Below are 27,650 nucleotides of genomic sequence, written 5' to 3'. Positions count from 1 at the left end.
GGCGAATGCAGCAGAATATAGTTAGATTGGAGAGTTGGGCGGAGAAATGGTGAATGCAGTTCAATCCAGGCGAATGCGAGGTGATGCATTTTGGAAGATCCAATTCAAGAGCGAACTACGTGGTAAATGGAAAAGCCCTGGAGAAAACTGATGCACAGAGAGATCTGGGTGTTCAGGTCCATTGTACCCCGAAGGTAGCAACGCAGGTCGATAGAATGGTCAAGAAGGAATACGGCATGCTTTCATTCATCAGATGGGGTGTTGAGTACAAGAGTTGGCAGGTCATGTTACAGTTGTATCGGACTTTGGTTTGACCACATTTGGAATACTGTGTACAGTTCTGGTCGCCACTTTACCAGAAGGATGTGGATGCTTTGGAGAGGGTGCAGAGGAGGTTCATCAGGATGTTGCCTGGTATGGAGGGTGCTAGCTATGAAGAGAGGTTGAGTAGATTAGGATTGTTTACATTAGAAAAATGGAAGTTGAAGGGGGACCTGATTGAGGTCTACAAAATCATGAGAGGTATAGACAGGATGGATAGCAAGGAGCTTTTTCCAAGAGAGGGGGACTTAATTTCTAGGGGTCATGATTTCAAGGTGAGAGAGGAAAAGTTTAAGGGAGATATGCATGGCAAGTCCTTTAGGCAGAGGGTGGTGGGCGCCTGGAACGCGTGGCCAGCGGAGGTGGTAAAGGCCAGCACAATAGGGTCATTTAAGATGCATCTAGACCAATACATGAATGGGCAGGGAGCAGAGGGATACAGATCCTGGGAAAATAGGCAACAGGTTTAGATAGAGGATCTGGATTGGCACAGGCTTGGAGGGCCAAAGGGCCTGTTCCTGTGCTGTAATTTTCTTTGTTCTTTGAATTGTGATGCATGCTGCTGCTGGGGCCAAGGGGGGTAATATGTTACAGAGACAGAGAATGTGGGAAAATCTCAGCGGGTCTGGCTGCACCTGTGGACAGAGAACAGAGATCAGCCTTCGAGTCTGGAATGGCTCTTCTCCGGAACATCGGCAATATGGGAACTGGCCAACAATCAGAGGAAAATAAAGCAAGTCACAGCGAATAAACAGAAAATACCGAGGATGCAGGAGATCTGAAACAAACACGGAGCACGCTGGAGAAACTCAGCAAGTCTGACAACATCAGTGGAGACAGAGACAGCATTAACATGTATGAATTTTCTTCAGAGCAAATTTGCCTGGCAGCAACTTTCGTTCATAGAACATAGAGCATGGTACAGCACAGTACGGGCCCATGATGTTGTGCCAACCTATTACCCTACTAAGATCAATCTACCCTACATTTTACTATCCTCCATGTGCCTACCAGGAGTCGCTTAAAAGGCTCTAAAGTATCTGACTCCATTACTTCTGCCAGCAGCGCATTCCACACACCCGCCACTCTCTGTGTGAAGAACCTACCTCTGACATCTCCCCAAAACCTCCCTCCAACCACCTTAAAATTATGCCCCCTCGTAATAGTCATTTCTGCCCGGGGAAATTCCTTGGCATGTTTTTACAGTCTTTAAAATTTCCCTAGGTTTATCTCCAGTCTGCTGTCTGTTATTACTACTCCAATACCCTGGTTTCTCATTCTTCCTTTCTACTGCTTCCGCTCTGCGATCTAGCATTGTCTATCGGTTCTGTTGAGGTATTTATCCCCAGTGCAAATGAGCACTGCTTTCTTCTTTGGTACAGAAGTAACGACACACTAGTCCCATTTGTTTGGTTGAGATGATCCCCTGTGTGAGACATAATCACAGATGCCATAGGAGCACTTGGCTCTCAGTTTTAACTCTGAGCTGTTGGTGTACGGAGAAGTATTTACCTTGACAATGTACTGAAGTCCTCACATGAGGCTCGACAGCACTACGCTCCTCTCCCTGATTAATTTTCTCTCATTAAAAATCTTCCCAGTTTTCCTCATTAATCATTTGATGGATGTGGACAGGACTTTATAAGAGGTAAAACCACAAATAAAGGATTTGTAATTCTGAAAGTGTCTTCATATTATATGGAAAAATGTAAGTTGCAAGCTTAAAAATAAGCAGCTGGTGTTTGGAGAAGGTGAGTTACTGTAGATGTCAGTCACAGGCAAATTTTCAAGTCAGTCAGTGGTGGTAAGCCAGCTTTGAAGATCTAAAGCAGCTTCATGCGCATGGTAATGAGGCAGGCTTTATATAACTAGGCTCACTTCAATATGTGTAATGATTGTGGTTTTAACGATTAAGCTTTCGGGCAGCGAGCTGGCTGGCGACTGTTTCATGCTAGTTCCCCACACAGCAGGCGTACACCAAAAATAAGACAGGGAGGAGTCTCCAAAGATGGACTGGCCATGCTAAGTTGCCCATAGTGTCCAGGGATGTGCAGGCAAGGGTGATTAGTCACGGGAAATGCAGGGTTACAAGAATAGTTTAGGGGGATGGGTCCGGGTGGGATGTTCTTTGGAGGGCAAATGTGGACTAGATGGGCTGGTTGGCCTGCTTCCATGCTATAGGGAGTCTATGATTCTATGACTCTATGGCAGCTATCTTGGTATAGTGGTAGTGTCCTTACCTCTGTACAAGACATTGGTACCCCACATTTGGGGTACTGCTTACAATTCTGGTTGCTCTTCTGGATGTTATTGAACTAGAAAAGGTGCAAAAACAACTTACAAAGCTGCTACCAAGACTGGAAGTTTTGAGTCATAAAGAGAGGTTGGATAGGCTGGAATTTCTTTCCCTGAAGTGTAGGAGGCTGAGGGGTAACATTATAGAGGTTTATAGAATCTTGAGGGCCATAGGTACGGTGATTAGCAAAGGTCTTTCCCCAGGGTAGGGAATTCCAAGACTAGAGGGCGTTCATTTAAGTTGAGAGATTTAAAAGGGACCTAAGAGGCAACATTTTCACACAGAGGGTAGTGCATAAATGGAATGAGCTGCCAGAGTTGTGCGTGGTAGAGGCGGGTACAATTACAACATTTAGAAGATATTTGGACAGATGCATGGACAGGAATGGTTTGGATGGTTATGGGCCAAACAAAGGTCAATAGGACTAGTTCAGTTTAGGGAACCAGGTGAGCATGGACGAGTTGAGCCAAAGGGTTTGTTCCATGCTGTATGGCTCTATGATTCTCAGTCAGGAGGTCCGGGCTGAAGACCCACCCACTCTCGTGGTGTGTCATGACATCCATGAACAGGTTGATGATGGGGGAGAAATTAAAGGTGGGGAAGATGTTTGAGAGTTGAGTTATTTAGTCTCTGGACACAATGGAGGTGGGAAGGTGATGGTTTTATGGTATTGTTGCTGGACTATTAATCCAGAAACCCAGGTAATGTTCTGGGGACCTGGTTCAAATCCCATCAGGGCAGGTGGTGGACTTTGAATTCAATAAACTTCTGGAATTAAGAGTCTAATGACAACCATGAATCGGTTGTTGGAAACACCCATCTGGTTCACTAATGCCATTTAGGGAAGGAAACTGCCATCCTTACCTGGTCTGGCCTACAAGTGACTCCAGACCCACAACAATAATGGATGGGCAATAAACACTGGGGTCGTCAGCAAGATCGTCATCACTAATGAATCTTTTAAAAGGCTACCCGAGGTCAGTGTTAAGATTCTGAGATGAGAATTTGTCAGTCACATCACCATGCTGATAGCACCTTAGTGATAGTGAAAAAATGTTAACAGATGGCTTTAAAATACTGAATGCCCATCGTGACATTGAGTCGCATACAACTTTTTTGAGAACTGTGGAATTTGATGCAAAATGGTCTTGAAAGGGTTAAGTGACTAGGGCTGGAGGAACATCACCCACACCATCCCCTCCACTGAAACACTGGGCTTTGGGCAACACGAAAGGCAGAGATTGTTCAAAACGTGGCAAGGGTTCCCTTGATCATGGAGTTGGCACTCAATCAACAGAAACGTTTCATCCCTCAGATCCCCATGACCTCACATCCTGAGAACCATAAGGGGTCTGAAGGAATCAGATTATTAACAGCGCACTTTGAAAATGTGACTGTGTTGTTTCTATTGGGGGTCAGCTGCAGCATTATCCGCAAATGAACAAGCATGGCTGCACTGGTGCTGAGGTCATTCTGAGCCAACGTTGCAACAGTATTCCAACCTGCCTGGAGGCCTTCCTTTGTTTTCTTTTAGGAAATAAACAGCGTACTTTTCTGAGCAGTTAAAGGTTCCCCACTTTTGGTGAACCCATTGTTGCTAAAGGATGACTGTGGGTAATTCTAACTCTGGCCCAACCACTGGGGTACACACCACCAGCATCTGTAACAACCTGCTTTTGTGAAAATATAATGTGGGCTCATCAAACTCAGCCAGCAGCTACATTTGTCACATAGAAGATACAGTTCATGTGCTTTCTTTCTCTAAATGCCCACCACTTGCAGGAGGAATATTACTGATAAGATTAAAAATGCCATGAGGCAGTGACAATTTGCTGCTGTTCCTCCTCATTGAAAGCAAAAACAAGGAGTGCTTTGTATTTAAAATACTGGACAAAAGCAAAGACAAACTTGATCCTTCTCCCTCCTTTGCCAATACATTATTTCTTGGCTAGAAAAGAGGTCATGTTCCCAGGAGCACTTACTGGCTCACAAGAGCAAACAGAGTGCAAATGCCTTCTCCTTTTCACTTAGATGCTCAACAACTGAGCTCAGTTGCTTTCTTGCAAAAGGTCATTCCAGTTTGACTTCCTCACCCATCTTTTAGAGACGACATTAAACCAGGGCCCCACCTACCTTCTCAGCTGTAAGTAGAAGAGTTCATAATGCTATTACAAAGAAGAACCAGGTGTTATCCCTGTAGTCCTGGCTCACTATCTATATCTCAATCAGCAGCATAAAACCACAGTGCAGTGTATGAGAGAGCTGGCTGGTGCAGTTTGGTCACTGTGTTTCCTATGCTGCAACAGTGACTATATCTCAAGAGTACACCATTGGCTATACAGCGCTTTGGATCATTTCTCAAAAGTGCAGTAGAAATGTAAACCTAACTGAGCTACTTCACCCTGACAAATAAGAGTGGAGTCAGACTTAAAATATTAACTCCGTTTCTCTCTCCACAGATGCTGCCAGACTTGTCGAGTTTCTCTAGGACTTTGCATTTGTTTCATCCACAATAGTTTCTCCTTCAGGAATATGCTGTGATAATCCTTTTCTAAATTAGTGCAAATACCAAATGGCAGGCAAAACCATCTGTATCTACTGAATGGTGTCTAAATTATATTGAAATAATTGTTAACTTTTTCAAGCTTCACTTGTCAGTAACCATCTCTAACATCAAGGGTAGTAAAGGCTTTTGCCTGGGTACGTTGTGGCAAAATTTCTTCAATGGTTGGCATGGGGTAATAAGATCTCTTCAAAGATCCTTTGGGTCCATGCTTTCTCTCAGAATTTCAGGTCATATCACCAGCAGGACAGCCCTACCAGAGATGACAACACAGTCAGGGGTGAATTTCGCTGTCGTTCCTCAACCTTAACTCTGAGCCCCATGAAGTCTCATGACAATCGACCATACATGGGCAAGGAAACCTCCTACTGACTCCCACATACTGCAGCCCACTCTGCAGCTGATTAAACAGTAGTCCTACAGCCTGAATGTCAACTGGAGAAAGCTCTGAAGGCAGAAAGGCTTCCATTATACTCTGGATGGAGGGGGGTGGGGGGGCTTCAATGTTCACCACCAAGAGTGGCTCGGTAGTACCGGTACTGATCACACTTCCCAAGTTCTGAATTACTTAGCTGTAAGACTGAGTCTGGGGAATTTGGCGAGGGAAACAATAAGACGGACCCAACTCGTCAATGTACCTGTCACATGTGTATCCATCCATGACAGGCTGGTATGAGTAACCACCCACAATCCTAGTGTATACAGGGCCCTGTCTTTGTATTGAGGACACCTTCCACACCATACATGTGCTTCTATGCCAGAGAGACTGAAGCCATTCAAGAAGTTGGATCCCGCTACATTCTATGGGGCGGTTAAGAGTGGACAATAAATTCTGGGCCAGTCAGCAATTCCCACATCCTGTGAACTCACTTTTCAAAAAAAGTGCAGCACCAAAACAGGCCATTCAGCCCATCAGATCCAGATTTATTCACAGGTGTCATTGACAACGCAGCATTTGTTGTCAATTGCTAACTGTCCCTGAGAAGGCGGTGTTTGAGCTGCCTCCATCAGCCTCTACAGTCCATACAATGTGTCATTGCACAATGCTGTTGGGAGGGAGTTTCAGATTTTTGTCCCAGTGACAGTGACGGTCCATTTCCAAATCAGGGTAATGAACGCTCCATACTCCTTGCATGCAACCGTGCAGACCATTAATACAACTGTCTGTTCCTCTCTCCCTCACATTGGCTGGTTGAAAAATATTGACTTAGATTATGAGATAGTCGGAACTGCCGATGCTGGAGCATCTGAGATAACAAGGTGTGGAGCTGGATGGACACAGCAGGACAAGCAGCATCAGAGGAGCAGGAAAGCTGACGTTTCAGGCCCTTCTTTCTGAGGAAGGGTCCAGACCTGAAACATCAGCTTTCCTGCTCCTCTGATGCTGCTTGGCCTGCTGTGTTCATCCAGCTCTACACCTTGTTATCTTTGACTTAGGTTATACCAGTTTTAAAAATATTGCCACACCCTCCATTAAATACAACTGCAGATAAAATAACACATTTCTTGACAGGTATAGTTTTGTAACAGAGAGCTAATGCCAGCACTGATTTGGGTATGCAGTGAATATCATCTGGAATATAAATTCATCCTACGAGAGGGATACTGTGTTCCAATATTAACGCCAGGTATTTGTCTGTGGTGAGGATTACATTTTAATCAGGACATGCAGCAAAGTCACTTTAACACACATCACATTCAAGCTTTTGATTCCAGCTCTTTCCAGGAAAGAGAAACGTCAAAATCCCTTCCGACTGATATTAGGAGGGCCAGGGCACGATCTCATGGCTGATAGTAATGTAATATTCAACAGCTAATCATTTGTGTTTGAAAGACACATAAATGGTGCACAATAAATGTTTGATTCCAGACTATGTACAAAGAATAAGAGGTACAGCAATCCATTGTATCATCTCTCCATCACTCCCCCCACCCATCAAAAACATGTAAATAAACAGGGGATTATTTCAAAACCAGAACATATTTTGTGCTGCTGGCTTCAAACTACATGAAATCTACCTAATCACAGGCTCTACAAAGCCCAGTTAATCTCTGGGGCAGAAGTAAGTACAAGTATTCCTTAATCCTTGAAGGCAATCATATTAAAACTCAGAACATTGATCTTCCATTGTATTTCCACTGTTCATCGAGTCCTAAGGTAACGTCACTCTCAGTCGCAGCAACACAGTAACCATCATTTTTAACATAATTTTCACCCTCGGCCTAGAACATAGAACATAGAACATAGAACAGTACAGCACAGAACAGGCCCTTCAGCCCACAATGTTGTGCTGACCATTGATCCTCATGTATGCACCCTCAAATTTCTGTGACCATATGCATGTCCAGCAGTCTCTTAAATGACCCCAATGACCTTGCTTCCACAACTGCTGCTGGCAACGCATTCCATGCTCTCACAACTCTCTGCGTAAAGAACCCGCCTCTGACATCCCCTCTATACTTTCCACCAACCAGCTTAAAACTATGACTCCTCGTGCTAGCCATTTCTGCCCTGGGAAATAGTCTCTGGCTATCAACTCTATCCATGCCTCTCATTATCTTGTATACCTCAATTAGGTCCCCTCTCCTCCTCCTTTTCTCCAATGAAAAGAGACCAAGCTCAGTCAACCTCTCTTCATAAGATAAGCCCTCCAGTCCAGGCAGCATCCTGGTAAACCTCCTCTGAACCCTCTCCAAAGCATCCACATCTTTCCTATAATAGGGCGACCAGAACTGGACGCAGTATTCCAAGTGCGGTCTAACCAAAGTTTTACAGAGCTGCAACAAGATCTCACGACTCTTAAACTCAATCCCCCTGTTAATGAAAGCCAAAACACCATATGCTTTCTTAACAACCCTGTCCACTTGGGTGGCCATTTTAAGGGATCTATGTATCTGCACACCAAGATCCCTCTGTTCTTCCACACTGCCAAGAATCCTATCCTTAATCCAAACTTTTCAGTATCTAATACAATTCCCAAATATTATATATAACAAGGCGTTTCTCCAAAATAATTAAATTAACTCAATGTCATTTTGCTGTTTGTCACGAATTTGTTCTGTACATCCACTATTCCGAGGTGGGGGAAGACTTGTGTGTTAATCCCTGGCTCATATGTGGCCTGCTCCTTTTAATTCTGATCATTTTTGTTTTCAGAAAATCAAGTCAAATTCTTTCCTGATATCAACATGATGTAAACTTTGAGCAATCCAAGTTCTAAACATTGGGCCCTGTCAGTTTCCTTCAATGAAAACCACTTTTGTGCAAACCCATATGGTCCAGAAAAAGCACCAGGTAGGAATGATTTAATCAGTCCTGCTTAGTAAAATAAATTTTGTAAGAACAACTTATCTTTATATGGCAGCTATAATGTAATAAAATGCATCTAGGCATAAAACAAAACCCAGCACCAAACCACTGAAGGAGGGGTTAGGTCATATAATCAAAACTTTCACCAAATAAGTCATTCACTAAAAATAAAACTGCTTGAAGTCAGAAACAAAACAGATATTGCTGGAGAATCTCCACAGGGCCGGCTAGCATCTGTGGAGAAAAAGTAGAGTTAAAGTTTCAGATCCAGAGGCCCTTCTTCAGAACTCAGACCCGTTCTGAAGAGGGAGCACTGGAGCCGAAATGTTAAATCTGCTTTCTCTCCACTGATACTGCCAGACCTGCTGAGTTTTTTCCAAGTCATTTTTTTAAGTGTGTTTTATAGGAGTAGTGAGAGATGGAGCTGGGGAAAGATTTAGGAAGGGAATTCCAGTGCATAGGACCCACCTATCCGAAAGTATGACTACCAATGCTAAAACAATCAAAACCAGGGATGCTCAAGAGGACAGACTATGAGCAGCATTTGGGAGGTTTGTGGAGCAGGAGATTAGTGAGATAAGATGGGAATAAGCCATGGAAGGATTAAAAAACTAGGTCAAGAACATTTTAAAATCAAGGGTGCTGCTTGACTAGATTGAAGACAATCACTTCACATCCTTTATCCCAAAACCATTCATTCCACTTTGTAATTCTTCGATCAGGGAGGCAAGTAATAATTGTAATTAAAACATACAGACAAGGCTCTCCAGAGAGGTATCTAGAGAAATCTATATCTTTGAGCCTTGTTTAGCTGTAGTTTCAAGGTAACAATAGGAGACATTCATTGATTTGTTTAATGGAAATGAAACTTAAATGTGGGCTATGAAAACGACAGCAAACTAGTCTATCTTTTTGAAATGTCAGTTTGAAAATGTTCTTTGAACAATGCATAAACACTAGCAGTTAGCCCAGTTTTGCATACTGTTATCAAACACTCACATCCATCTATCCATCGCCAAATCTATCCAATATCCAAAAGATAACACTTTCCCAGTTTAGTGAGATAAACTTCCCAATTTATCATCCTTCCCTTAAGATGAAAGATGTGTAGTGGTAATATCACTGGACTGAAATGCAGAGAGCCAGACTAAAGCTTTCTGATGAAGGGTATAGGCCCGAAACATCAGCTTTCCTGCTCCTCTGATGCTGCTTGGCCTGCTGTGTTCATCCAGCTCCACACCTTGTTATCTCTAAAGGTCTGGGGACATGGGTTTGAATTCTGCCATGGCAGAAGGTGAAATGTGAATATCTGGAGTTAAAAGTTGGCCCACCATAATGATTGATGCAAATAACCATCTGGTTCACTAAAGTCCTTTAGCAAAGGAGATGTGCTGTCCTTACCCGGACTGGCCTACATGCAACTATATACCCATTGCAACTGGTTGACTCTTAACTGCCGTCCAGAATGGCTTAGTTAGCCACTCAGTTCAAGGGTAACTAAGTGTATCAAGGGCATCAAATGCTGGGCATATCACGTGATGAAATGAAATAAAAAATGACACCTAGGGGTGTGTGCAATAGAACAAACATGATGTTGACACTTGTCCTTTTGCATAATGTCCCTAGTTGTCCCTTTATTTTCATTTGAATGGTCAAGGATTTAAGAGGAATGCAAATGTTTCATTCTTTTGCTGTTGCTTTGTCGATCTCAAACACGCTGCTCTGACAAGAGATGGGATGTGACAGGTAATCCACTCCTGCTAAGCCAGCACAGGACTCTCAGGGCCAGAACTCAGAAGGACAGTAAGGCAAGGCACTGGAGGATGTCACAGAATCCCTACAGTGGGGAAACAAATCATTGAGTCCACACTGTCTGCCGAAGAGATTCCCACTCAGACCCAGCCTCATTCTTGTCACCCTGAATTTTACATGGCGAATCCACCTAACCTGCTCATCCCTGGATACAATGGGCAATTTAGCACAGCCAATCCACCTATCCTGCATACCTTTGGACTGTGGAAGGAAACCAGAGCACTAGGAGAAAACTGCACAGACACGGGGAGAATGTGCAAACTCCACACAGATGGTCATCTGAGGGTCTAGTCAAATGCAGGTCCCTGGCGCTGTGAGGCAGCAGTGCTAGCCACTGAGCCACCGATCCACCTCTATCATATCTATCCATGCTCATTGTGTTTGGTTCTGCATATCCCAGGAGCCAACACTGTTACAAAGTAGTTACACCACAGAAAGAGACAACTCACAACAACAGACTCATGCCAATGTTCCCACATTACAGGAGCTGACTCCCACTCCTCAGGCATCTAATCCCTGGGTGCACAGGCTACAACAGAAATAATATCCGCAGAAGAAAAGCACCATAATATCATGAGACACACCACGTCAGGAATTCACGAGTTTTCAATAATCGATGATGATGATCCAGCATCATTATTATTCATTATTTAAATATAAATTTTCAGGAAAAGCATTGCCAATATTTATGATTTTGGTTTATGAGATTCGAAAGGGAAAATCTGTTGCTTTTCATGGCGAGATATTGCGACTTTAAATATGATAGATCCCTCAAAGTTGCCACCCAAGTTGAGAGGGTTGTAAAGAAGGTGTATGGTGTGCTGGCTTTCATTGGCAGGGGAATTGAGTTTAAGAACCGTGAGGTTATGCTGCAGCTCTATAAAACCCTGGTTAGACCACACTTGGAATATTGTGTTCAGCTCTGGGCACCTCATTATATGAAGGATGTGGAAACTTTAGAGAGGGTGCAGAGGGGATTTACAGGATGTTGCCTGGACTGGAGGACAGGTCTTATGAGGAAAGGTTGAGGGAGCTAGGGATTTTTTCATTGGAGCAAAGAATGATGAGAGGTGAGTTGGTAGAGGTTTATAAGATGATGAGAGGCATAGATAGAGTGGATAGTCAGAGACTTTTTCCCAGGGCAGAAATGACTATTATGAAGGGGCATAATTTTAAGGAGACTGGAGGAAGGCATATGGGAGGTGTCAGAGGTAGGTTCTTCACACAGAGAGTGGTGGGCGTGTGGAATGCGCTGCCGGCAGTGGTAGTGGAGTCAGATACTTCAGAGACTTTTAGATGACTCTTGGATAGGCACAGGGAGGATAGTAAAATGTAGGGTATGCAGGATAGTTTGATCTTAGTAGGATAATAGGTCGGCACAACATCATGGGCCGAAGGGCCTATACTGTGCTGTACTGTTCTATGTTCTCTATATTCCCTGTTCGATGAGGACTGTGTTGAGAATTGTTAGTGAACTGATGAGATGCATTGTTCAACTTGTACTGTCGTAGTAACAGTGCAATCCACTCTGAAGGCTTTAAGGTTTCATATATTGCATTTGACCAATGTTCAGAGATGGGCATATACTTCACATCCCTTAACTTAGCCTTAACTGTGCTTCTTCGTATTGCAATTCCATTAGGCTTTGGCTGCCGAAGCCTTAAAATTAAAATGACTTCCAATGCAATATTCTGCCAATATCTAATGGTTCTTTTGTTCACATATTTTATATCTTATGAAGCCCAGTTCTATAAGAAAATCTGTGTACAAATGGTTTTCAAAGCTTCTGATTTTCTAAAGGGCAGTCTGGAGGTATTTGATAGAGATAATTGCAAGTTCCACAATAAGACGGACAGGAGATACAGAAAAATAAATGCTAACTTGCAATAAAATCCAGAAATGAAAAAGGTCAAACTAACCCAACAAATACTATCTTTAACACTGCAACAAGCAGCTGCTTGTCTTAATTCCCTTGTGGTAAAGGGCATCGCTGGCAAGGCAGGCATTTATTGCCCATCAGAGTTTGGTGCTGAGAGCCTTTCCTAAACCGCTATCAAAGGAACAGTGGTAAGTTCTGGTGGTGCATCTTGTAGATGGCACAGTTGCCACAGTCTGCCGATGATGGTGGGAATGAATGTTGAAAGTGGGCAGATGGGACTCTGAAAGGGGGCTGCTTTATCCCAGATGGAGTTTGGCTTCTAAGTATTGCTGGAGCTGCATTCACCCAGGCAAGCCCCTTTAGCTCAGAACAAAGCACTATTAATATCAAGACTAATGGGGGGTGGGGAGAAGATGTGTTTTCGGCAAAGCCAATCAGATTGCAGCAACATCTCATCATTAGCCTCCACCGAGGTCCGAAAGAAATCATCTAGAACAAGAAGAGTTTGCGATACAACAGACAGCATCAACTGCTGCAGAACCCATTGATATTTTACAAAGTAAATGATTACACTGGATGCAGGACAAAGTGCGATGGCAAATGCAAGGGGAGACAACTGCCTAGTGCTTTTATCATTAGACTAAGGTTTGAATCCTGCCATGGGAGACGGTGGAATTTGAATTCAATAAAAAATCTGGAATTAAGAGTCTAACGATGGCCATGAATCCATTGGCGATTCTTGGGGGGAAAACCCATCTAGTTCACCAGTGTCTTTTAGAGAAGGAAGTCCGACCTACATGTGACTCCAGGCCCATAGCAATGTGGTTAACCAACCTCTGGGCATTAAATGCTGGCCCAGCCTGTGTCACTCACATCCTGTGAAGGAGCAAACAAAAAGTATGGAATGTGAAACTTCCTCTCAGTTTTTCTTCAAAATGTTAGAAAACTATGACATCAAGGGCCAAAGGTAGATAACACCTGAATATGGTTATGACATGGTGCAATTTTGTAATCAAAGTGTGGAATAGGTCAATTATGCACCTTATCAGTCTGCTCAACTGATATTTGAAACTTCAAGTTGAGATTTGTCATTTTTTAAAATAGGATTAAACAAATAGGATCACAAGCACAGAAAATACACAGAGTAATTCCATACATTACCTCTCAAGGTCATGGAAAACAAAATGATTCAAACTGCAAAAGAGAACTGGATGATAGGCTGAAGGTTGGCTTCTGTGGTGGAAGCCTGTGTATAAGATGTGTCTTAATTCTATTACGATCGAGGCCAGTGAGATTTACCAATTCCTAGCTAATGCCAGTCCTGGACCGGCAACCGCAACTTTTAAATTCAACCTGAGAGTTGAACAGAGCATTGGAGTTGATGCATTGATTCCAAGTTAAACTGTATCAGGTATGAGGAACAATTCGGCTGTGGTCTTTTGTCAACAATGAATAACCAGTTTATTAGAAATAAAAACCACTCAAACAAAATTTAATGACACAAAAGTTTCACAGTGCAAAGACATGTATGATTTATATTTTAAAATCCCAAAACTCAACATGAAACAAACATAAGTAACACGTAAATAACGGTCAAGAGCTCCACAGAATCCATCAAACAACAAATGTCATCAAACAGTTTCTACTGGTTTCTCAACACACTTTCCCACCCCCACACACTGGAGGTTAGTGAGATTTTCATTAAAATGTCACAAAGGAGTACAGTTCTTCACATCTGACACACTGGCCTTGAAACTCCTGCAAGAGCAATGTTCTCTCTAAACTGTGAGGTTGTGCAGCCACTGTGGGGATCCAGACCTGGCGACCAATGTGCTGACCCAGTTTTGGAGGTTGGCACACAGGAGAACAAAGGAGAGGGAGTACTGCTCAAGAACCGTTCCAATTTGGATCATCTCATCAACTAATCGCATTCTGACTGCTATCCATTCTTTCCTGCAATTACACTCACTAGGATCCTTGAAGACAATGCTCCAGCACTTACTGACAGGAGGAATTCCAGCTCTTCACAAACAGTGAGATTCACCAAAACCTGTCCAGCCCCTGCATTGGTTTCCTCAGCTCCACTGCAGCACATTTGCAAAAAGGAAATAAGCCTGTAGGATTTCAACTCCCAATGTGTGCTGTCCTGAACCACTGGCTTTTTTTGAGACCTTCCCAGCCCTTAGGACTTCCCTGAGTGCCCAACTGTACAGAACTACTTTGATTCAGTTGCCTTTAGCAGTGCAGATAACAGCAACCCTGTCCAGCATAGAGTTTACTTCTCTTTTGCACCCCCAAACACTCTGACCTCCAGTCACATTGCCTACATCACTGACCCCCAAATTGTCCCATGTGATCTATTCAAATCTTTGCAACTGGCCCCACTGTATGACTAAGCAGCATTGAACATAACGGATATTTTAGAACAGTGAAACACGGCACTGTTGGAACTATCTGTAGTCTTGAATGTTACAATGTTTACTCAGCACTTACTTTAAACTGACGCAACAAAATAAAATCTCAACACAGGTTCATTAGTCTTCACTGAGTTACAATCCAATAAGGCATCTACCCAAAAATGCAGCTCAAGTACCAACGTAAATATTCAACTTTCAATACTCATGTGGAACATCGAAGAATATGACACTTAACTCCTTTAAGCAAAGATGTTTAAAGAGAGTAAAACTAACACCTTGTCTGGTGTTAACAAAGAGTGGAACTGGATGAACACAGCAGGCCAAGCAGCATCTCAGGAGCACAAAAGCTGACGTTTCAGGCCTAGGCCCTTCATCAGAGAGTGATGATCTCTGATGAAGGGTCTAGGGCCGAAACGCCAGCTTTTCTGCTCCTAAGATGCTGCTTGGCCTGCTGTGTTCATCCAGCTCCACACTTTGTTATCTTGGAGTCTCCAGCATCTGCAGTTCCCATTATCACCTTGTCTGGTGTTATTCAGTGTCTTCGCTTTCCTCTCATGCAAGTTCCTCTCATGGAATACAATGTTCAGTTCTGGTCTCCCAGAAAGATGCTGAGAAATTTGAAAGGATTCAGACAAGTTTTACAAGGATGTTGCCAGGATTGGAGGATTGGAGGATTTGAGTTATAGGGAGAGGGTGAATAGGCTGGGGCTATTTTCCCTGGAGCGTCAGAGGCTGAGGGGTGACCTAATAGAAGTTTATAAAATCATGAGGGGCGTGGATAGGGTAAATAGTCAAGGTCTTTTCCCCAGGGTGGGGGAGCCTAAACTAGAGGGCATAGGTTTAAGATAGGAAGGGAAAGATTTAAAAGGGATCCAAGGGACAACTTTTTCACACAGAGAGTGGTGTGGGCATGGAATGAGCTGCCAGAGGAAGTGGTAGAGACTGGTACTATTACAACATTTAAAAGGCATGTGGATAGTCTTAGGGTTTAGAGGGATATGGGCCAAATGCTGACAAATGGAACTAGATTAAGATGTCTGGTTGGCATGGATGAGTTGGACCAAAACATCTAATTCCTTGCTGTACAACTCTATGATTCTATAAGCGAACACAACAACCATGCAACGCTGATGGCCCAGTACTAAGGATACGAACCCGCACCTCCCAAAACTCATACAGAAATTCTTGCTTCTGTTACTGAACTAGATATTCAGTAGGGTAGTTTAATAGTTGAAAGAAATTGTGTTTCATTTTTAAATGCCGTGGGACCGGAGTGTCCTTGTGCATGAAACACAAAAAGTTAGTTTGCAGCTGCAGCAGGTAATTAAGCAGGAAATTGAATATTGTCCTTCATTGTGAGAGGGATCACGTTTAAAAGCAAGGAGGTTATACTGCAATGGTATAGGGTGCTGGTGGGGCCACACCTGGAGTACTGAGTACAGTTTTGGTCTCCCTACTTGAGAAAGGATGTACTGGCACTGGAGGGGATGCAGAGGGGGTTCACCAGGTTGATTCTGGAATTTAGAGGGCTGATATATGAGGAGAGATTGAGTAGACTGGGGTTATACTAATGAGAATTTAGATGAATGAGGGGAATCTTATGGAAACATATAAAATTATGAAGGAAATAGATAATATAGAAGCAGGGAAGTTGTTTCCACTGGTGTGTGAAACTAGAAAAGAGAGCCTGAAGATAAGGGGGAGCATATTTAGGACTGAATTGAGGAGGAACTTCTTTACCCAAAGGATTGTGAATCTGTGGAATTCCCTACCCCAGCAAAGTAGTTGAAGCTACCTCATTGAATGTTTTTAAGGCAAAGGCAGACAGATTTTTGAGCAGTAAAGGAACTAAGGATTATGGTGAGCGGGCGCGTGAGTGGAGCTGAGTCCATGAAAAGATCAGCCACGGTCTTTGTGAATGGCTGAGTAGATCAGATTGCCTCCTCCTGCCCCTATTGCTTATATAAATTTGGGAGTAAAAAGCTGGCACCAATAAAAGTGAGACAACTATAAACTGGTTTAAAATTCTCTTCGTTTCCCTAACTCCCTTCTTTGTCAGTTGTGACTCAGTCAGTACTGCCTTCTCTTCTGAGTCACAATGTTCTGGGTTCATTTCCAGCACCAAAAGCTGAGTCCAAAAATACTGCACTCCTTACAGTACTGAGTGAGTACTGCAACCTCTTTCATATAAGACATTACATTGAAGCCACATCTGCTGGTTCAGGTGGTTACGAAAGATACGTTGCCACTATATCAAACAGCAAGAAAGTTGTCCCTGGATTCCAGTGAACATCTATCCCTCAAATAAAATCATAAAAGCTTGCTACCTGGACATTATCAGATTGCCACTTTCATATGGTCCCCCTTATCTTCAGGCCCTCTTTTCTAGTTTCACCCACCAGTGTCAGGGCTTACTGTGTGCAAATTGGTTGTTACATTTCTGATATTAAAATGCAATTACACTTCAAGAATAGTTCACTTGAGACATCGAAGTCACAAAGGGTAATATTTAAATGCAAGACTTTCATTTTTTTAAGTCTGTACACAATCCTGTCTCACACCAACATGGTTTGTCCTGCAGCATCACAGCAAGAGGAATCGGCAATAAATAATGATTTACGCAGGGATACCAAAGGACAGAAAAAGATGAGACAAAGTTACTGCTCAACAACCTCACTGACAGCTATGAATGTGCATACTTTGACAGAACACCTGGTTTACAGAGGAGCCATTTACTGGTTAATCTGACCGATGTCAAGAACCAGTTAAAAATTCAACGACAATTGTCTGAACGAAGCTTTTTCCATGTAGCACGTAAATCTAAAAATTCTCAAACAGTTTGCCACACTCAAACATTGTCACAAACTTCAAGCCACAGACAGATTCTAGAAATTCATTAAAGATTCAGCTTTATCAATGGCCTGAGAGCTGTTAAAGTAGACCTGACACATAATGGATCTTTTAAGATGTATAACCTATATTTTTAATATTGGTGTTCAACTTCACAACTAATTCAAATCAGCTCTGCATTGACACTGGTCCAGAATTTTCCACAGGGTCGTTGAATATGTATCAGTTTTCCACACTGCTCATCACACAACATTTTCCTTTCTGGGTGTTTTGTTGCCATCATTCATGCGGCAAATTTGGTTTTAAAATGGAATACATTCTGCACTCACCTCCTCGCTGCCCTGATGTCCAGTGGCCTGCTCCCGTCACAGGTGTAAAAAAAAACAAACAAAAATATAAATATTAGTATTTTTCTTCTTGCTGCTTTTTTTTGGAGAGAATGAAATTGATCTGCTTTTGGCTAATTTCAATCATTACGACTTCATTCAACTGGAATAATTCCCCCAGACCACAAGGTTTTGAGCAGCTCTTCAAACAGAGGATTATTCCGTGAAATGATAAAATGGCACTTCAATCTTTAAATTATTTTAACTGGGGATCACCTCCCCACTTCCATGTCATTAAAAACTATTCTCCCAATAAACAAATGTACGTGGATCCTCATGCCATTACCTTTGTTTTATTCATTCGTGCAATAAGGGTGTCAATGGCTAGGCCAGCTTCTCCTGCACAGCCCCAGACGGGCAGTTGAGAATCAACCACATTGCTGTGTGTCTCATGAGGCTAAAAGTTACCCTTAAAGGGCATTAGAGAACCAGGTGAGTTTCTCCCAACAATCGATTCATGGTCAACGTCAGACTTTCAATTCCATATTTGAATTGATATTCAAATTTCCACCATCTGTCTTGGTAGGATTCAAACCTGGGTGCCCAGAACATTACCTGGGTCTCTGGATCAACAAAAATCAAAAGAACTGCGGCTGCTGTAAATCAGAAACAAAAGCAGAAGTTGCTGGAAAAGCTCAGCAGGTCTGGCTGCATCTGTGAAGAAATCAGAGTTAATGTTTTGGGTCACCAGGCCTGATTTCTCTTCACATTGTTGCCAGCCCTGCTGAGCTCTTGCCGCAACTTCTGTTTCTGTCTCTGGATTAACAGTTCAGCGATAATACGGCATGGTGGCTCAGTGGTTAGCACTGCAGCCTCACAGCGCCAGGGACCCGGGTTCGATTCCAGCCTCGGGTAACTGTCTGTGTGGAGTTTGCACATTCTCCCCGTGTCTGCGTGGGTTTCCTCCGGGTGCTCCAGTTTCCTCCCACAGTCCAAAGATGTGCAGGCGAGGTGTATCAGCCATGCTAAATTGCCCGTAGTGTTCAGGGGTGTGTGGGTTATAGGAGGATGGGTCTGGGTGGGATGTTCCAACGGGCGGTGTGAACTTGTTGGGCCGAAGGGCCTGTTTCCACACTGTAGGGAATCTAATCTAATCTAATACCACTTGGTCATCACCTTCCCAAGATTTGACTGCTGTATTCCACCATGATCCGGCTGGTCCCGGTATTCTGCCTGCCTTAAACCCACGGGCACCAGGCTAACAAGAGTTAACTCAGACCAAGCCCCATTGCACCACTGCCCTGTGCTTTCTGACCTACACTGAGTCCCTCAATGGCTGGAGTGTAACGCAGAGTGAATGGGCCTGGTTAAATTGTTGGACTGGCTTTGGTATCTCATGGACACCTTTGCCCTGCCCCATGCTTGCGGAGTTCTATGTAGCTAATTATTACTTTGTAATGGTGAGAGAAAGAGAGGATCTATGGCTCTTTGGGATTATACCCAATTGTACTGAATTGACATTGGCTCTGGTCAAGCAATGCCTCGAGTGTAAAAATTCCCATCTTTGTTTTCAAATCTCGCCATGGCAGTGACCCTGCAATCTCCTTCAACCCCTCAGAGATCTGAATTCCTTTATTCCAGAGAATGGGGGTGGGGGAGATTGGGGGGAGGGTTACTGAGGCAGGAAGGAAGACAATTTGAGTGAATGGTGCTGTCAAATTGAAAGGGAAGTTGGATAAGTACTTGACAGGAAGCTGAGGGATATGAGAAAGACCTACCTATCTACAAACTGGCGAACTGGGTGTCCTTCAAGCCTGTATCGCCATTCAGCAAAATCTTGGCTTTTTGCAACCGGACATGACAGTAGTATTTGGGATCTTTAGCCACACTGGAGAGGTCTCTTCTGGTTTTGTCTATTATAATGTTACAATTATCAATCTATAGTTGGTGCTAGGCTGAAATAAAGATATCTGATTGTGTGATTTATTGCAGAAGTTATGTTTGTATAATCCCAGTTGAAGCCTCAGGGCCACAATGTTCTAAAATTTCTATCTCAATTCTTCTATTTTTACAGCAACCTCCATGAGATTAGTCTAAAAATGTCTTTACAAAACATTTCTCAACACTAATATAAGAGCCTGCAGCATTTCTTCCTGATCTCACACTTCCACCTGTCAGTGTACTAGTTGTCTGCAGTGCTATATTTATGATCAGCACCTTTAGTGAAAAATTCTCAAATTTTCAAAGCTCAATCTTCTACAGATGTCTTAACTCAGAAAGTTTGAGAGTGAGGGCATTTTACCGGGTTAATCTCACACTAAAATCCTGTGGAGTTTGCATTCAGCTTTGACTTACAGTTACTTTCAACGTGCAGGTAGAGGCCATTTGGCCCATCAAGTCAGCACCAATCCTCCAAAGAGAACCACAACTCCACCCTATCCCTGTATGTTCCATGGCTAACTCACCTAGCCTGCACACCTTTGGACCGTGGTTGGAAACTGAGCACCTGAAGGAAACTCACGCAGACATGGTGAGAAAGCACAATCTCAACTCAGACAGTCACCCGAATTTAGAATCAAACCCAGGTCCCAGGCGCAGTGAGGAAACAGTGCTAACCACTGAGCCACCACGCTACCCAATCTTGAGGTGCAAGCCCATTGCTCCCTAAAAGTAGCAATACAAGTGGATAAGGTGGTAAAGAAGGCAAACAGCATCACTGTCTTCATCAGTCAGGGCACTGAGTAAGAAGTTGGGAAGTCATATTGCAACTGTGTAAGACTTTGGTCAGGCCACAACTAGAGGACTGTATGCAGTTCTGGTCGCCACACTATAGGAAGGATGTGGAGGCTTTGGAAATGGTGCAGAAGAGGTTTACCAGGATGCTGCCTGGATTAGAGGGTATTGGCTACAAGGAGAAATAGTGGGCAAACTTTGATTGCTTTCATTACAACATTAGAGGTTGAAAGGCAACTTCATAGAAGTATACACAGAGTGGAAATGTCAAATACTAGGGGGCATAGGTTTAGGTTGAGAAGGCGAAAGTTTAAAAAGGACTTGTGCAAGGCAACACAGCATGGAGCTGGAGGAACACAGCAGGCCAGGCAGCGTCAGAGGAGCAGGAAAGTTGACGTTTCGGGTCAGGACCCTTCTTCAGAAATGAAGGGTCTGAAGAAGACCATTTCTGAAGAAGGGGCCTGACCCAAAACGTCAACTTTCCTGCTCCTCTGATGCTGCCTGGCCTGCTGTGCTCATCCAGCTCCACACTGTGTTATCTCTGAGTCCAGCATCGGCAGTCTTTACTATCTCTTGTGCAAGGCAAGCTTTTTTTATACAGAGGATGGTAGGTGCCTGGAATGCACTGCCAGGTGGCGATGGAAGCAATTATGATAACAGCATTTAAGAACAGTTTCGAAAAACATGTGAACAGGTTTGGGAATACAGGGATATGGACCAGACAGATGGTATTAGTTTAGAATGGCATCATGGTCAGCACAGACATAGTGGGCTGAAGGGCCTGCTCCTGTGCTATACTGTTCTGCGTTCTATGAATGATCACAGCATGTAGAATTTCACATTCAACTTGAAGTTGAGACACTTGGATTTTATTGATTTAAACTTAAATAATGGCCAATTGCAAAGATTTATAAACTCAAAGATACCTAAAGTAAATTACTGAAACAGGTCAAAAGGAAGTATGTGGATAAATAGTGATAGATGCTAAAGGAGATCATTCAAAACTTTCAACAATGACATCTTCTATTTAGAAAGATGCACTGAGAAGGATGTACCCGCTTTGACTACCTGAGGAAGTTAAACTTGGTATCAAATCAATAGAAAAGGAGTACAAAGTTGCATGTGTTAGCGGTAGGCCATACAATTAGGAATATTTTAGAAACCCAGTAGAACTCAACAAAAAAGTGAAAATCCAAGAGAACACTAGCAAAAATGTAAAAACATTTATCAAAAGCTCCTACAAGTAAATAAAAAGAGATGAGGGTAGCTAAAGTAAATGTTAATCCCTTTGAGAATGAGACTGCCGAAGTTTTGTTTTGTTTATTCGGAGGATGTAGACATTGCTGTCTGGGCCAGCATTTATTGAACATCCCTAATTTCCCTGGAGAAGAAAGAAGTGAATGATCTACCTTCCCAGTAGGTTCCCCTGAGGAGAAGTCCACAACCTCTGATTGGTCAGCAGTTTCCAGGTAGTTTGGACACCACAGTCAAAGCTTATGATAGGCTTAGATATTTGTTGAAGCTTGCCAATCAGTTCAAAAAGGGGAAACAGCAGCCGACAGGTCTAACATCTGTCATAAGGAAGATGCTGGAAGTCATGCTAAGGGACGCAATTGCAGGGCATTTTGAAAATCATAATGCTATCAGTCAACATAGTGCCGTGAAAGGAAAAGTGTGCTTGCCAGGTTTAATAAAGTCCACTGGCAGTGTAACAAGCTGGGTGGGTAGAGGAGAACTAGTACAGAACCAGTAGTGTATTTAATTTCCGAAAGACATTTGATAAAGTGCCATGTAAAAATGTTGCTGCAAAGCTGGGAGCTCACAGTATTAAGACGATTTATCAGCATTGGTAGAGGATTGGCTACTGAACAGGAAATAGAGGCAGGATAAATTGATCCTTTTCAGTTTGGCAAATTCTCTCTAACGGAGTCCCACAGCAATTGGTGTCAGATCCTCAACTATTTACAATCTATATTAATGGCCTGGATCAAGGGGCAGATTCTACTGTAGCCAAATTCTTTAAATGCATAAGATAGATGAGCGAGGACACAACATATTGTGAGGAGGGCACAATGAGTTAGAGGAACAGAAATCTTTGAAAAACCAGAGGGCACTGATTGAAGATAACTGGCAAAAGAATGTACATTGACAAAATGAAAATTCTCCTTTGGTTTTGACTGGTTTGAACCTGGAATACATTGCCTGAATGTCTGGTGGAGGCAAATTTATCCGATGCTTTTAAAAAGGGGAATTGGACAAGCACCTGAAGGGAAGGAATTTTCAGAGCTTCGGAGAAAAGTTGAGGGATGGGAGCAGCTGAATTGCCTTTGCTGAGTGCCAGCACTAATACGATGGGCTGAATGACCTTCCATGCTGTAGTTGTTCTCCAATTCTGGGGTAACTTCATATACTCTACAATGACTGCGGTTGTTACACTACGGGATATACAATTAATACTAAACTTTATCTACAATCCAGCGTCACATCTGGAACCAGCTTCAGGCTTAGCCTTCAGTTACCAGTATGAAGTAAAACTGCTTTGCCCCATAACATGGCACAGAGGCTGGAAGAGAGGAGCACCACAGGAGCTGTCTCAAGGATTTTAACTGAAGCGCGGTTAGAGCAACAATAAAAAGTGAGTGCCACCAAAAAAAAATTACAGAAGATCGTGATCAGAGATAATGGGAACTGCAGATGCTGGAGAATCCGAGATAACAAAGTGTGGAGCTGGATGAACACAGCAGGCCAAGCAGCATCTCAGGAGCACAAAAGCTGACGTTTTGGGCCTAGACTCTTCATCAGAAAAGGGGGATGGGGAGAGGATTCTGAAATAAATAGAGAGAAGGGGAGGTGGACCAAAGATGGATAGAGGAGAAGATAGATGGAGAGGAGAGTATGGGTGGGGAGGTAGGGATGGGGATAGGTCAGTTCAGGGAGGATGGGCAGGTCAAGGGGGCGGGATGAGGTTAGTAGGTAGGAAATGGAGGTGCAGCTTGAGGTGGGTGGAGGGGATAGGTGAGGGGGGGGCGAGCTGGGCAGGTTTTGGGATGCGGTGGGGGGAGGGGAGATTTTGAAGCTTGTGAAATCCACATTGATACCATTGGGCTGCAGGGTTCCCAAGGGGAATATGAGTTGCTGTTCCTGCAACCTTCAGGTGGCATCATTAGGGCACTGCAGGAGGCCCAGGATGGACATGTCGTCTAAGGAATGGGAGAGGGAGTTAAAATGGTTCGTGACTGCGAGGTGCAGTTGTTTATTGCGAACTGAGCGGAGGTGTTCTGCAAAGCCGTCCCCAAGCCTCCGCTTGGTTTCCCCAATGTAGAGGAAGCCACGCCGGGTACAGCGGATGCAGTATACCACAATGGCGGATGTGCAGGTGAACATCTGCTTGATGTGGAAAGTCATCTTGGGGCCTGGGCTGGGGGTGAGGGAGGAGGTGTGGGGTCAAGTGTAGCACTTCCTGCAGTTCCTGCCTCCACCGCATCTGCTCCCAGGATGAGGCATTCCACTCCCCTACATCCCAGATGTCCTCATTCTTCAAGGACCGCAACTTCCCCCACTCAGTGGTCGAGAACACCCTCGACCGAGTATCCCACATTTCCCACAACTCACCCCACCCCGTCCCTGCAATAACCGCCAAAAGCGACCTTGCACCCACAGCCTCCAACCTCATTGTTCCACCACTCCATACTGCCCGCTTCTATCTCCTTCCCAAAACCCACAAACCCGCCTGCCCTTGTCGAACCATTGTCTCCGCCTGCTCCTGCCTCAATGAACTTATCTCCACCTGTCTGGGCTCCATTTTCTCCCCCTTGGTCCAGGAACTCCCTACCTATATCCGTGACACCACCCATGCCCTACCCCTCCTCCAGAACTTCCAATTCCCCAGTCCCCAACACTTCATTATCACCATGGACGTCTAGTCCCTATACACCTGCATTCCCCATACAGATGGCCTAAAGGCCCTCCGCTTCTTCCTGTCCCTCAGGCCCAACCAGTCCCTCTCCGCCGACACCCTCATCCGCCTAGCCGAACTCGTCCTCACCCTTAACAACTTCTCTTTTGATTCCTCCCACTTCCTACAGATAAAGGGGGTGGCCATGGGTACCCGCATGGGCCCAAGCTATGCCTGCCTCTTTGTAGGTTACGTGGAACAGTCCCTCTTTCGCATACACTGGCCCTAAACTCCAACCCTTCCTCCGTTACATTGGTGATGGTATCTGCACCGCCTCATGCTCCCAAGAGGAGCTCAAACAGTTCATCCACTTCACCAACACCTTCCTCCCCAACCTCAAGGTCACCTGGGCCATCTCCAACACACCCCTCACCTTCCTGGACCTCTCTGTCTCCATCTCAGGTAACCAGCTAGAAACCGATGTCCATTTCAAGCCCACTGGCTCCCACAGCTACCTAGAATACACCTCCTCCCACCCACCCTCCTGCAAAAATTCCATCCCCTATTCCCAATTCCTTTCCCTCCACAGCATCTGATCCCAGAATGAGGCATTCCACTCCCATACATCCCAGATGTCCTCGTTCTTCAAGGACCGCAACTTACCCCCCTCAGTGGTCAAGAACGCCCTCGACCGTGTCTCCCATATTTCCCGCAACACATCCCTCACACCCTGCCCCCATGACAACCGCCCCAAGAGGATCCCCCTCGTTCTCACATACCACCCCACCAACCTCCGGATACAATGCATCATCTGCCAACACTTCCACCGTCTACAATCCGACCCCACCGCCCAAGACATTTTTAAATCCCCACCCTTTCTGCCTTCCGGACAGACCACTCTTTCCAGGACTCCCTTGTCGGCTCCACACTCCCCTCCAACCCCACCACACCTGGTACTTTCTCCTGCAACCGCAGGAAGTGCTACATTTGCCCCCACACCTCATCCCTCACCCCCATCCCAGGCCCCAAGATGGCTTTCCACATCAAGCAGATATTCACCTGCACATCCGCCAATGTGGTATATTGCATTCAATGTACCCAGTGTGGCTTCCTCTACATTGGGGAAACCAAGCAGAGGCTTGGGGACGGCTTTGCAGAACACCTACTCTCGGTTTGCAATAAACAACTGCACTTCCCAGTCGCGAGCCATTTTAACTCCCCCTCCCATTCCTTAGCCAGCATATCCATCCTGGGCCTCCTGCAGTGCCCTAATGATGCCACCCGAAGGTTGCAGGAGCAGCAACTCATATTCCGCCTGGGAACCCTGCAGCTCAATGGTATCAATGTGGATTTCACAAGCTTCAAAATCTCCCCCTCCCCCCACTGCATCCCAAAAACAACCCAGCTTGTCCCTGCCTCCCTAACCTGTTCTTCCTCTCACCTATCCCCTCCTCCCACCTCAAGCCGCACCTCCATTTCCAACTTACTAACCTCATCCCGCCCTCTTGACCAGTCCGTCTTCCCTGGACTGACCTATGCCCTCCCTACCTATACTCTCCTCTCCACCTATCTTCTCCTCTATCCATCTTCCATCCGCCTCCCCCTCTCTCCATCCCCCTTTTCTGATGAAGGGTCTAGGCCCAAAACATCAGCTTTTGTGCTCCTAAGACGCCGCTGGGCCTGCTGTGTTTATCCAGCTCCACACTTTGTTATTACAAAACATCGTCCCAGGACAAGAAGGATGGCAGAGAATCAGAGACACTGAGTTGTAGAGTCATAGAGTCATACAGCACAGAAACAGAGCTTTCGGTCCAACTCGTCCATGCTGACCAGATATCCTAAACTGATCTAGTCCCATTTGCCAGCATTTGGTCCATATCCCTCTAAACCCTGCCTACTCACATATCCATCCACATGCCTTTTAAATGTTGTTATTGTACCCACCTCCACTATCTCCTATGGCAGCTTGTTCCATCACCCTCTGTGTGAAAAAGCTGACACTCAGGTCCTTTTCAAATCCCTCCTCTCTCCCCTTGAAGTAATGCCCTCAAGTTTTGGACAGGCCCACCCTGAAAGAAAGACCTTGGCTATTCACCCTATCCATGCCCCTCATGATTGTATAAACGTCTATGACATCACCCCTCAATCTCCAATGCTCCAGGGAAAATAACCCCAGTGTATTCAGCCTCTCCCTATCACTCAAACCCTCCAAACCTGGCAACATGCTTGTAAATCTTTCCTGAACACTTTCAAGTTTAACAACATCTTTCATCTAACAGGGAGACCAGACAGAATGCCGTATTCCAGAAGTGGCCTGACCAACATGCCGTACAGCTGCAATGTGACATCCCAACTCCTATAGTGACCAATGAAGGCAAGTGTCCTAAATGCCTTCTTCATCACCCTGTCCACCAGTGACTCCACTTTCAACAAACTACGCACCTGCATCCCTAGGTCTCTTTGTTAGACAACACACCCCAGGGCCCTGCCATTAACTATGTAAGATCTGCTTTGATTTGCCTTACCAAAATGCAACACTTCACATTTATTGGAATCAAACTCCACCTGCCACTCCTCGGCCCATTGGCCCATCTGATCAAGGTTGTGATGTACTCTGAGATAACCTTCTTCACTACTCACTGTACCACCAATTTTGATGTCAACTGCAAACTTACTAACCATACCTCATATCATCATATCCAAATCATCTATTGCATGAAGTGATTGGTGGGGTTTTAGTTTGTCCAGATGAGAGGCAATTCTCAATAGTTCTTTCTTGGTAAATAAGGTTCCTGAGTAGATTTGTGGCTCGGGCTGTGGATGTTGTGGTTGATTGGCTCGCTGAGCTGGTTCGTTGTTCCGCAGGCGTTTCATGACCCTGCTGGGTAACATCATCAGTGCAGCCTCCGATGAAGCACTATTGTGTTTTCCCGCCCGGACACCAGACTTTAAATACCAGGCGCATCTTTCTTGGTAAATTTAGATAGTGATCTCACTGTGACAGTGGAGGTACGGCAGATCACCTCAGTCCTGTCTAATACACATCCTGTGGCGTGTGGGATCTCCAGCGCACTTCCCATGTCCTGGACAAACACACATTCAGGGAATATTTGCAACAGAAGGTGACTGAGAACCAGCTTCAAAGCTTGTTCAGAGGGTCACGACAGGTCTTCCTTAAGGCTAAATGAATAGCAAATTTCAGTAGGTGCTCACGACACAGCTTAAAGATGTCTGCATAGACAGGGAAT

The 27,650-nt window shown here is 44.4% G+C and overlaps 1 protein-coding gene across 4 annotated transcripts in view; it reads right to left on the bottom strand.

Annotated features, from left to right (window-relative positions):
• Positions 1-27,650, bottom strand: part of aatkb (apoptosis-associated tyrosine kinase b) — a 374,036-nt gene that overhangs the window by 288,489 nt on the left and 57,897 nt on the right. For 2 of the 4 annotated variants that reach the window (XM_048555198.2, XM_048555200.2), the window contains exon 2: positions 17,778-17,804. The exons of the other annotated variants lie outside the window; for them this stretch is intronic. In XM_048555198.2, the coding sequence (XP_048411155.1) occupies positions 17,778-17,804 (27 nt within the window). The remainder of the gene's footprint in view (positions 1-17,777; positions 17,805-27,650) is intronic. 4 annotated transcript variants of the gene reach the window in all.

Source organism: Stegostoma tigrinum, chromosome 22 (genome assembly GCF_030684315.1).
Source record: "Stegostoma tigrinum isolate sSteTig4 chromosome 22, sSteTig4.hap1, whole genome shotgun sequence".
NCBI classification, from domain to species: Eukaryota; Metazoa; Chordata; class Chondrichthyes; order Orectolobiformes; family Stegostomatidae; genus Stegostoma; species Stegostoma tigrinum.
This window is presented reverse-complemented; position numbering and strand designations above follow the sequence as displayed.